The following is a 13074-nucleotide window of genomic DNA, read 5'->3' as shown; positions in this document are numbered from 1 at the left end:
AAATATTTGTTAAATGAATGAATGTATGAATAAGTAAATAGATGAGTATTATCTCTGCCTTCAAGAAAATTACTCTTCAACTGGGAGGAAAAACCATATATACCATGAAGTAATAATGCTAATTATTCCTCAGTATCATGTTGACAGTCTAGTGGCAGAACCCAAGTAAAAATTTGGTTCTCTTTACTACTACTAATCTATGCCTTTTTTGCTCCACACTACTGCATTTAATTTAAACCAGTGTTTTGAAGCCTTTTTTAATCAGCACCTCATAGAATTAGTTTTGTATTTTTATTTTAATGTCAGCTCCTTTTTACAAAATCTTCAGTGCAGTAAATACTTTGATTTTACCTTTCATAATGCCATATGGAAGATAGAAATAGAAGTTTATAATTTTTTTCAGTATAACTCAAATTAGATGAGTTTCATAATTTATCTTTTTTTTTTTCCTTTTAGTTGTTATTGCTGCTGATGGGGTGTTGAAGGTAGGACTCTTTATTTTAATTTTTAAAAATTTCATTAATTTCAGATGTAGGTTTTGTGACTGGTAATTCTTTTATTAGTCAGTGAGTCAAAAGTTGATACTCGTTTCTCTTTTCTCAGATCTGTGATTTTGGTGCCTCTCGGTTCCATAACCACACAACGCACATGTCCTTGGTTGGAACTTTCCCGTGGATGGCTCCAGAAGTTATCCAGAGTCTCCCTGTTTCTGAAACTTGTGACACATATTCCTATGGTGTGGTGAGTTCACTTCACATTTTTGGTTGCTAAAGGACATGCGAAAAGCAAACAACTTACAGAAGCGGGGTATAACAATTTAACACAGTCTTAAAACCATGATGCTGTTTCTGGTGGAATGCCCAGAGCAGTGGCAACAGAGAGAATATTTTCTAATTACTAGAAGGTTTCCTTTGATCATTTTTATGCATCTGAGTTATTTTGTCCTGTGTTGAGAAGAAGCCAGTGCCATCTGCAAGAAGCAAATTTAGATGGAACCTAAAATAGTGTTGGGCCTGATGCCCTCCTGTGGAGAGTGCCTTCCTGGGTGGACATACGTCTGTAGAATATCTCTGTAAGTCAGTGGATACAATGTGGAACAGGACTTCATTGTAATGTGTTGCTCAAAAAACCACCAGTCGATCTGCCAAATGAGTTAATTAACAGGAAATGTCAACCATTAAACTGATTAGTGAATTTCTGGAGAATACAGAAGAAAATGTGCTCATCATCTAGCACATAGCCTTGTCCATGTCTGCTGCAATGGCTATCTGAAGCATGAATCTAAGGTCTCACATAAGAATACCAGCAGAGCAACATAGTTACAAGAACAGAATAATGTGCGGGTCGGGAGGTGGGATGCTCAAGGAATAGAGACCACAGGAATGAATCAGTGAAGGAGCAGAAGATGCTAGAGAAGGAGTTTTTTTGTTTGTTTTCGGTTTTTTTTAATTTATTTATTTATTTATTTATGACTGTGTTGGGTCCTCGTTTCTGTGCGAGGGCTTTCCCCAGCCGCAGCAAGCGGGGGCCACTCTTCATCGCGGTGCGCGGGCCTCTCACCATCGCGGCCTCTCTTGCTGCGGAGCACAGGCTCCAGACGCGCAGGCTCAGTAATCGTGGCTCACGGGCCCAGCTGCTCCGCGGCATGTGGGATCTTCCCAGACCAGGGCTCGAACCCGTGTCCCCTGCATTAGCAGGCAGATTCTCAACCACTGCGCCACCAGGGAAGCCCTAGAGAAGGAGTTTTGAGATGGATCATTCTTGAGGAATAAGTTGTATCTGAATTAGCAGCGAGAAAGAAGTGGGGGCAATGGGGGAGGAGAGGCGGGGAGGGGAGACTGGGCGGGGAGGTTCCTTGGTGGAGGAAGGAATTTATTTGTTCCCCTTTTTTGAGGATAAGTTTTTTATCCCTAAAAATGCTGTATTTCCTTTAAAAAGTCCAAAATAGTGTTTGGAACCCCCTGTCTTCGCCTCTCATCTCCTGATCATATTGCCTCTCTGTTTTATAACTTCTTAAAAGGAGACTTTCATAATAATGGGGAAAAAGCAGTCTAACTTTAGACCAAATCAACATGCCTCTTCTTCCTGAACTTCTGTGTTTTCAACTGAAGGTGAGAGCTGACAGCACAGGAGGAGACCAACACCGTCAAACCCATTCCTTTTTCTTTAGAGTTCATCAGTCTCTAGGTAATTACTGCTAGCCTCAGTAAGTTCTGGGCTGGTTTCAGTTAGCTAGCTTTTTCTAAATCATTACTACATCTTATGTATACCAAATTAATATAATATCAGTTTTGTTGGCTATTTGAAAAAAATCATTTCTTGAATGAAATATATGTTTTTGATGAAAGGCTAGAATTGTAAAAGTTGGAAGACAGTAGTAGCATCAGGTTAAATACCTAATTTTCCTTAATTCTTTGTGTTCTAAGGATGAAGGCTATAACCTATTTTAGACAGCGATCAAATAATTCTTATCAAAAGAACGGGAAAAAACCAAAAGTTCCTAAAGAAATATATTCTAAAGCTGGTCCCGTATGTCAAAAGTTACTACGTTCTAACCATCCTACAAATCATCTGCTGGGGAGTCTGAAAATGGGGAAATTTGTTGCGATTTAAGACTTTGTGAGATGATTTCCTCTTAATGAAGTTCTGTTCCTCATTTTTAAGCAAAAATCTATTTATTGTGTCAGGCACTGCGCTAGACACCAACTTAGGGCAATTTAAATTTTACTTTGCCTGCTCCTTGGGACTAGTGTCTCATTTTATCCTGTGGAAACAGGAGCCAGCAAACTTTTTCTATAAAGGCCAGAGAGTAAATATTTAGACTATGAAGGGCCACTTACAGTCTCTGTTGCATATTCTTTTGTTTTTTACAACTCTTTAAAACCGTTAAAACCACTCTGCCATCTGTAGCGGACTGACATTTGAGACCCCTGTGGAACCCTCTTATTCCAGATTGGAAGACAAGCCACATCGCTGAAGAACGGTTCCTAGTATTTTGATAAGGGACCACAATTCTCACTCTTTCCCATTGCATGTTAGTTTTAAAGCAGGGGCTACTCTTTTGCTATCTTAAAGAGAGGGGTTTACTCGGAATGCTGGTTATTTCTTACCCCATAGCTGCATCAGCAGAATTCCATTCAGAAAAGTGCACATGTGCTCATTTAGTTATAAATGACAAATCAGGATTTTATTTAATTCTGACCCCTTCCCATAGTACTGTCAATTAACACCATTAGTGAAAGAAAAAGTACAAGGCATGCTTTACTGAGCCTTTTTGTTTAAACAATCACAGTTTTTTTTTTTTAATGAAAATAGCGTTACATGTCCAAAGTAGGTACTCCCTAAAAGAGCAGTAGAGGACAGTTATTAAGGTAGGGGCCATGTTAGTTGTAGAAGTTTGTAGTGCATAAACCTTGAAAATGATATCTATCTAGGAGAGCAATGCGGGCATTTAGAATTTTTGATGTCCTTTCAAAACAGGTGAGTAACCCGAACTCCTTTGTCAGTAGGTGCATCTGTTTGCAGAAAACATACCCGGGTTCATTAAAAGCCTGTTCCATTAATTGAGCTCCCACCCACACAGCAGTCACATGCAGATGAATAAGAACATAAAAAACAGTTGTCCCTTTTTTGAAACCCATCCCCAAAACCCCAATATATGTTTGCTTTTTATTTTTCTTTCTCAGACTTGCTGTAAGAATTTAGCCCTTCATAGTCTCAAAGTCCCTAGCCCTCCCCAGTTTAATTGACCTCTGTTTCTTCTTAACACATGAGGAGACTAGCCAGCCTTGTATAGCCCTGAAATAAACGTGCTGGTGAAATGCCAGAAATGGATCTTGTTATCCTTGCTTCTGCGCTGGTAAGCTTCGCTAGGCAGGAAATTGTTTCTGTTTTATAAGGCACTAGATTTTTTTCTATCCCCTTCTGGTGACTTCTCTTGAAGGACTAAACCAGGAGTGTTTAGGATATTATCCACGAAAAAGAAAAGACTTCAGGAGAGCCAAAATCATTGAAGAATTAGCCTTCTGAGAACTCAAGACCTAGCCACTCTTTAAAAACAAAGCTCTCCTAATGATAATGCAGAAAGGATTACCTTCTCAGAAGCTTCTCAGCCAAAACCAGCTTTGAAAATAGAGTGGCTTAAGAGCAAGCATCACTGCCTCACTTGTCTCTGAGCCCTGTTCCAGAATCAGCCCGGCTCAGGTAATGGCTTTCCATTGTTTGTAAAAGAAAAGGCAGGAAAAGTACACAGGCTTGTCCAAGTTTCTCTTCTGTAAACTGAAAATAGAAATTTCCCTTGTGAACCCAGTTTAAACATGGGGACGTCTCAATATAAAATGAGTTGGAAAATATTTTTAAGGTGAAAGATCACAATAATGTTTGGCCTGCATTTTCCATAACTGATATTTTCAGTCATAGTTTAATACACTTTTTGACCTCTAAGTGACTTCCTCAACAATGTTACATTTTTTGTGCCAAATGTCATTTTGTTCAGTAGAAAAAGCTGTTGTCCTATCTCATACCACCTACTTTTTTGATACATTTCTGAATGGTGAATAAATAATAGGAAATCTTGAGATGTGCTGATCGTGGAATTAAACTAAAGACCTCATTTGGGCTTCAGGACCCAGTGGTTAAGGACACCATCCCCGTCATCCTTGCCAGTTTCACATCCATCAAGTGGCTCCCTCAGCTGTGGTAGCTCTTTAGAGACACAGAGAGGGAGTAGAATGAAACTTATTTTTTCCAGGATTAGAACCCTCGGAGAAATATAACTCGGGTCTTACTAGATTTTTGGACACTTTCCAACTGAATATTTTGGGATAAAGAATGACATAAATCTTTTTCTGGTGTCACTCCCCAGGCTCTTGGTTCTGCATCTTACCCCACAAAACCCAGGCCGCCTTTGTGCATGTGTGCGCGCGTGCAGTGTATTGTGCAGGCAGGCCAGACTCCAGAAGGAAGGGTGCAAGGCTGCTTATCTAGACGTTTTGGGGTCCAGGGCGTTAGATTTATTTGAGGCAGCCATTCTTCCCATTCTCCTTAGGAATGCCAAATCCATTCACCTACTTGCCCTTCATACGCCTTCCCCTCCCCAATCCCAACACCGGGACGGTGGTAATTGCAACAAACTGAGGGGCTTCATTTCCTGCTCAGCCCTCTTGCTGCCTCTGTCCCCCACCCCACCCCCGTGCCGCCCTGTGTCAGGTGACCACATACCCGTTCTAGTTCTCACCCTTTCTTTACTTTCAGTGTTTGCTGGAATCATCCCCTTCTGGGATGCCCCTTACCTTTTCCTAAGCACTTCTGTGACTCAGATAGAATTATTCAGTAGCTCTTCTAAAGAAGTACCTGACACACTTGATTAAAAACCCAAAGAGGCTTCAGTGAATTTCTTTTCCTCCTGCTTGAGCAGCATCTGCCAATTTCCCTGATTTTGCTGCTAATTATCTTCGTATTAGCCAGAATTCATTTAACATGTTATGGCTCCAATAAGACCGAGCGCTGGCTGCGGAAATAGTGGATATTGGATTCCCTTGAATAGTGTATATATCCTCAATCTACATTCTTATTTAGAAATGGGTTTTTGTTTTTAGGACAACAGAAGTGTAAATCAGAGGTGCTGAATTCGCTTCTGCCATGGCTCCATACCGAAACTAGGGCCCGCTGCATTCTCTCTTATACTGTAGCTCTTCCCTCTCTACAATTACATGTGGTCAAGACCTTGACCTTCAGGGGTGAGACAGCAAATTCATATTCTAGCTCTGCCACCTGATAACTCAGTGCCTTTGGGCAAGTTTATTTAACTTCCTTAAGCCTTAGTTTCCTCATCTATACAATGAGAATGATACCTCTCTGATGGGATTGAGATTAATCATGATAACACACCAAAAGGGTTTAACAGAGTAACTGGAACATAATCAATAAATGATAGTGGTTGTTATTATTACGATTATTATTGATAAAATTATAATTGTTTTTGCACTTCACAAAAGTATTGGTAGATTCAAATCTTAATACTCATTTGTATAAATAAAGAAAGAAACTGAATGTAAAAATCTCCATTACTCAGAGTTGAAAGAGAATACAAAATCATTGGCTGTTTTCAGCATTTCCAGCATCAGTTTGCTTTGCTTGGGCGTTCCAGTACAGATTTATTAATCCTGCTAATCTCAAGGATTGCAGAGAGATAACACAAACATAAATTTGCACACACATGAACACGCACGCATACACAGCCTATATATGTGTATATATAAGGCGTTTATTACATTTTAGAATATAGTATAATAAATTATGTGGTAAGTGGAGGAAAATGAATCCCTTACACTGACTCATTTTGAGAGAGATTTCTCCAAAGCACGAAATCTAAATGTTACAGTTTGGGGAGTACCTACCATTGTGGAGTAAGTGGTATAGCCAGTGATTTGGATTTGGCGCTCGATTTTTTTTTTTTTTTTTATGAGACCATTATTGAACCTTTGAAAATATGGTTGAATTCCCAGTTATTATCTTATAGAGCAATATGTCAGAGATTGAAGGTGCAAAGAGTTTTGACCAACAAAATATAAAATCTAGTTTATGGTGATACATGAGAATTCTGTTAATTTACAAGATAAAGTTAAATCACTGAGGCCCACTGGTTTCATGAACTTTTAAGCCTGGCTCTAGATATTCTAATTCCTAAACCAGATTTTTTGTCTTTAATTTAAAAAAAGAACAGCAACAACAACTAAAAATATATATATATATAAAATATATGGAAGAAGTCCTCTGCATGAATATATACATTTTGCCGAAGTTTCTACAGACGGAGTTGGTTGTGCCTGGTAACTGGATACAGTTAAATGTTAAAGTTTCAGTAATATACCAAAAATATGAAGTACAAGAATAAAAATTCCATTTTCTTTTTGTTCCAGGTTCTCTGGGAGATGCTAACAAGGGAGGTCCCCTTTAAAGGTCTGGAAGGATTACAAGTAGCTTGGCTTGTAGTGGAAAAAAACGAGGTAAGACTGCGATTCTCCATTCAGGTACATAGATCAGAAAACAGTATTGGGGTTTTGCAAAAGACTTTTTCATCTTCTTCAAATTGAAAGTAAGTTCACGCTTATGGAAAGATTAGCAGTAGGAGCTAACACAAAGGGTCAAAGTGATGTTATTCCTCATGAATGGACCCTTTACATCTAATTGTTGCAGCTTCACGTCGTGATGCTGTAGATCAAAAATTGTACAAGTACTGTACTAGTTTCTCAGTCTCAATTGTAAAACCTAGGGGTTTGTTCTTAGTGATGAAAGAAGCCATTGCGTCCAAGGTAGGGGAACAGTTTTAACTCCATCTCCTGCGTTTAGGACATCTTTTTTACTGTCCGGGAGTTGATATATCTGTAAGAGACCTTCAGCTACTTCAACTTACCTCTCCCAGCAGGAGTCACTATAGTACAAGAAACTGTCGCTTAGATGAGAATTTCAAAAATAAAAGAAGAAAAAATAGTTTCAAAAAAGGGAAAAATTACAGTTTTGCCACCTACGTTGAACACTACATTGAAGATGAGCTCCTCACTGGAATTGGCGAGGCAGTGGCATAACTGTTCCCTTCTTCATGCAGAGCCTTTCCATTTCAAAAGAACTTCAGTGGCGTAAACACCGTTTGTGCTGTGTCCCCAGCCTCGCTTTTCTTCTTCCCACAAATTGAGGCTTTCCGTTAGTTGGACCTATGAGCCAACATCAGAGAACATGGTACATTCATATCAAAGAGAGCAAATACATTTTGAAAGGTTTAAAATTGTGACTGAAACGCACAGCCATGGAAATTCTCAGCATAAGGATGAAGCATCCATTATCAAGGTATTATGAGAACTTAGATCAAGTAATGGAAGCACGCAGTTGTCTTTGCAACGCTGCAAAACAACTTTATTTCACAAAACTTCTTCATTTCCACATCTTATCTGTGCCCTTCACAAAAGGGAAAGGTGCAGCCTTAGGGTAAAATAATTTGCAAAACGGTGAATATGTAGCAATATTCCCTTTTTAACGCTTTAAAAGAATTAGATTGATCCGCTCCCCACGTGAGCGCAGGAGCGAACTAGATCAATCAAAAAGCTGCTATTGACTGAGAGAAACCAAGTTTCCATATTTTAGATCACATAATTCATGGTTACCTTATTAATTTGTCCTCCTGAGCCATTGAGAATGGATGAAATGTTCATGATAGCTGAACTTGATGGGAGAGAGCTGCCAATTTAAGAAAAATAAAAAGATGTTATATTCAAGAATGTGTCTTACTCATTGTTTCACAGAGGCTGCCCTGTTTTAATTAAATGGGATGGTTATTCCTGGTGTGCTATTAAATCAGACCTCACACGCAGGGTAACTGATTATCTCATGGTACGAGAACCCACTTGATTCTGTTCAGTTTCTTTTGCCAGTGAGATGATTAGACGTTTAGTTCTGGGTTGACAAATAGAGTGAAGAAGATTATTGACCTTCTGTTGACTTCGGAGCAGAACACTCAATGTCATTTTTTCCCTCTGTATCATTTCAAGATAAACTAGGAGGAAATTTTTTTTAAAAGCTGACTGGACCCTCCAAATATGTATAAGACAGAGTAATTAATATTTTAAAATATTTCATTTAAAGGAGGGCAGAAAAGGTGTGAATCTAAAGCACTTTAAAAACAAAGAGAAAAATGAATTCAGAAGCTGCCTTTGAGTAGCTGACTTGAGGGTTGAGAATCCCCCATGAATCACCTTCAGAATCTGCTCAGCAGGCTATATGAGGAGGCCATCTCCCCCTTTCTCCCCAGGAATCCCCTAAAGTAGAGTGTCCATGGTATGATCTCATGATCAGCTAATAACAGATGGAGTCTCTTCAAATGCCTCACATACTATATTTATTAAATGAACTAGTCATTTGAAAGAAACCCACATGGTGAAATAATTTTTCTCAACTTTCTAATGAACCTAATGAAAATTGGGTATTACAAGGATATTTGTTTGTCTGTTCTCATTCTGCATATTTATTTCATTTATCAGAATATAGAAATTAAGTTCAAATGTAGTTTCCATTGTCATCATTCAAGAAAATGTCTTCATTCTACCTCATAAATGGAGGCACTTATTACAAAAGCAAATTCTGTTGAGATAGCATTAAAATAATTCCCAAGGATTTATTTTATTTTATAATAAAATTGAGACTTTGACTTAAATAAAATTTATAAAAATCCCTTCAAATTCCAGTTATTTTATTTTAGTTATTTTTACTCTGGAATACCTTGGGTTATTGAGTTGAAAAGAGAAAGCTATATTTTTTTTAAGAGGCCTCATTGAAATAAAAAATGACATGTTTAACTTTCAGAGAGACATTTTAAATGTGAGCTAGTCACACTAGAACGCTAGTCATCCTAGACTCATAGGAAGCTGCAAAAATATTACAAAGAATTCTGTGTACCCTTCACCCTGCTTCCCCCACTGGTGAGACATAGGTATAGTATAGTATCAAAACCAGAAAATTGACACCGATACATTACTGTTAACCAGACTCTACACCTTATTTGGTTTTACCATTTAGGATTGCTTTTTGCATCTATAGGAAGATCAATACTTTCTAAAAATTATATCTGAAGACCTTTGATTCCAAACCCTTAATAAAGAAATAAGGTCTTCAAACAATCATTTTCCTATTATTAAATCCTATTGAAACTAGAATCCATAAAGCACTGTTAAACTTTACAAAGCAAACAGTGAACTCTTATATTATAGAAGGCATGAAATTAAGAGGGTATTACTAATAAATTTTTAAAATCTTACGGATATGTCTATCTGCCTTTGTAATTTCCATAAAACTCAATTAGTAGTCATTCAGAATGTTCTGGCATTATAATTTCTATCTTTATAAATGCTTAAGTGTGTTTTATTCTAAGTAGCAAAATTACTATTCTTTGTTAACATAGAAATCCTCAAAAACTTAATCCATTGTTCTTGACTACACTTTAAAAAAAGATAATAAACTTGACTTAAAAAATAATTATTGCATCTTATGTTGAAAATGGTGCAAAAAAGAATGTGATCTTTTTAAAAAATATCATGCCTAACTTAGTGATTAGGAAATATTTTAATTTTAAATTTGAAACTGTTTTATTTTAAAATATTTAAGTTTTAAGTAGTGTTGCAAACCTGGTGCTACTATCTGGTTATTTCAGGATGTTTTAATGAATTAGGAATGCCCACAGTTACGTAATCAGGACTTAAATATTTTAGATTCTCTTTTAAAGTACTTTTTAGTGTTCCCAAATAATCCATTACATGAAGTGTCTGAGTCTAGATTTAACTGATATTTGACCGTCTCAGATAATTTAAAATAATTATGTCTCCTTTTATAATGTCTTATATGTGGTATCTAAAAAGTTTGTCAGTAAGAAAAGATCAAGATCCATATTCAGCCAGTTCACATTTCAGTTCTTGGGAAAATGTTGTGCTAAAGTTATGTTGAAAATGTTACCTTTTATGAAAACTTATTTTTCATTACACATGGAGTACATTCCGTCACATAATTGCAATGACTGTCTGTTTTTATTAGTTGCCATCCCCAACCATCTTACTTTTTTTTTTAAGTAAACACTTGATTTCCCTTTTGACCTTCATCAAAAGGTTTCCAGTTTGCATTACAGTAAAATAATAGTACCATTTACTACATCTTGCTGTATTCTATGAAATCACAAGACCAGAAGTTTAAAAATGCTTAGTGTAGCCTCTAAGTTGGAGAGTTGTTTTTTTTTTTACTTTGCTTTAAAGTTTTATTTATTTTGGTTTATTTTTATTTTAATTCCAGATATAGATTGTCTGTTTTCTTGCCAAGGCAACTGTTTTTCTAGTTTTATACGTAGCCTCCCCCAAATCCAACTAAATTGTTTTCGGTTTTTTATTTGCAAAACTTCTTGGCAAAAAATACTGTAAAATAAATCTTCTTAGTACAGAGGTTCTCAGCTCTATCACACCCAATGTCCTCTTTATAACAGCTATGTTAATGCTTCGTCTTCTTCCCTGAAATGAAATTCAGAGGTAGTACAACATTGTATTTTAAGTCAACATGATGCTCTAAATGTAATATAAGGAAGAAGTAAATATGTATTGCAATGTATAAATGCTCAGGTATTAACAACAGTAGAGGTGATAATGGAACAGTTTTAGATGCTTCCACCTATGGATAAATAGAATTCAACAGCTACAAATGCAGAGTAGAAATGGGTTGTATTAATGATTCCAGTACCATGAGCAACACTGTTGTAGGCAACATTTTCCCAAAATCTTGGTAAGGTTATGTATAATGCAAAAATCAATCTGCCCTTGATTTATTTTATTTAGTAGTTGCATTCATAGAATGTTCAGTGTATTTTTAAAATATTTTTTAAAATACGCTATTTATAAATCAGATTCTAAGGCTCAGAAAATTATAAGCCTCATTGTTTTCTTGTTTTACTCACATGAATGCACACAGGGCATTTGAAGTTTGGTGGAATGCAGGAGAATTTTTAATCAGGGCTTTACTATATATTGAAAGATGGCCAGCATTCTTGACCTGCTCCAGGTGCAGCCCTCCAGCCTTTAAAACAAAAATGTCTCTGTAGATCTGTAAACTGCCCCTGGGGGCATTACATGTCCTATGAGAACCACTGCTGTACAATGTTAGAACAAGACTAATCCTCACATTATAATCTTTGTTCTATCAAGTCATTATAGTTTATGCATTTGACCAAAACTAAGCCATAATGAGTCATCCATTCAGAATGTCTCATTTGCTGCTGAGAAAATGCACACTTCTTTAAAATTATCACTGTGCTCAAGATGTTTTCAGAAGTTGTACACCTATTGCCAAAGCTGAACTGTTTTCCTAGTTACCTGGCCTGTTTGCATATCTCATAGTTGCCTATAAAAATACAGTGATAGATGTGTGGTTTAGATTTAGTATTTAAGTTCCAACTTGCCCCTCTCGTACTGCAGTTTCTTTTAGACTTGATTCTATATTTTGTTGCACTTGTTGTGCTGAACCCTATTTCTTCATCCACTGTGATTTTGGAGGAAAACGGTAAAGTGTCTTTAGAGATTAGATGCTATGAACCTAAATGTAAATTCTCGCCAGTCACATATTAATCAATGCAAGTTTTAAATTTTATGTCTTGTTTATGCTACTAAATTAACTCTTGTATACCTTTCAATTAGAATTTCCTTCCTTTAATGAGAAAATCCTTGTGTTTTGTTTTGTTTCGGTTTGATTTATTTTTTCTTTCCCTGTTACAGAGATTAACCATTCCAAGCAGTTGCCCCAAGAGTTTTGCTGAACTGTTACATCAGTGTTGGGAAGCCGATGCCAAGGTACACACACACACACACACACACACACACATATATATTTTGTTGTTGTTGTTCTGAAATTTCACTTGTTTGTTTGGCTTTGACTTTTTAAAACTTGGGGTGATAAAATACATTACAAAGCAAAGCTGGGTTGCTCTTCTTCCGAGTCCCAGATGGAGTGTGAAGGCTTTCTGTTGACATCTACTTCTCTTGATCCCTCGAAATCGTTACTGGGTCTTTCTTACAGCACTCTGGCATTCTTGAGTCCATAAAAAAGAATTCTGTTACCTTGTTTTTAATCTTTAATAGTAACTGTTACACCTTCATGTTATACAGATGCTAGCACACAGCGCTTACTGTAAGCCAGGAACAGTTCCAAGCACTTTATGTATGTTAACTCACTTATTCCTCAGAATATCTCTGTGAACTAGGTAGTGTTATTATCGTCATTTTACACATGAACACAGAGGTTAATTAGCGAGCTCAAGACCACACAGCTAGTAAGTGGTGGAGCTGGAGGGTGAGCCCAAGCCAGCTGACATGAGTGCCTGTGCTTAACCACTACACCATATTGCTTTTCTAGCCAAGCACCAGGCAAAGGTAGCACCTCTAGAGAATCTTGATGCGCACTCCCTGTGGCGTTTCAGTGATGTTTTTTAAGCTATCACAATAGAGTTGGAGAAATTCCAAAAATTAAGGCTTTCCTGTGGTTATCCCATTCGAGCAT

At 37.1% G+C, this 13074-nt stretch overlaps 1 protein-coding gene across 6 annotated transcripts in view; it reads left to right on the top strand.

Annotated features, from left to right (window-relative positions):
• MAP3K20 (mitogen-activated protein kinase kinase kinase 20) overlaps nucleotides 1–13074 on the top strand; it is a 171269-nt gene that overhangs the window by 95033 nt on the left and 63162 nt on the right. For all 6 annotated transcript variants that reach the window (XM_068544904.1, XM_068544909.1, XM_068544907.1 and 3 more), the window contains exons 6-9: nucleotides 457–485; nucleotides 604–741; nucleotides 6921–7007; nucleotides 12294–12368. In XM_068544904.1, the coding sequence (XP_068401005.1) occupies nucleotides 457–485; nucleotides 604–741; nucleotides 6921–7007; nucleotides 12294–12368 (329 nt within the window). The remainder of the gene's footprint in view (nucleotides 1–456; nucleotides 486–603; nucleotides 742–6920; nucleotides 7008–12293; nucleotides 12369–13074) is intronic.

The sequence above is a fragment of the Eschrichtius robustus genome, chromosome 5 (genome assembly GCF_028021215.1).
Source record: "Eschrichtius robustus isolate mEscRob2 chromosome 5, mEscRob2.pri, whole genome shotgun sequence".
NCBI classification, from domain to species: domain Eukaryota; kingdom Metazoa; phylum Chordata; class Mammalia; order Artiodactyla; family Eschrichtiidae; genus Eschrichtius; species Eschrichtius robustus.
Note: the sequence above shows the minus strand (reverse complement) of the source record. Positions and strands in the feature narration are given on the sequence as shown.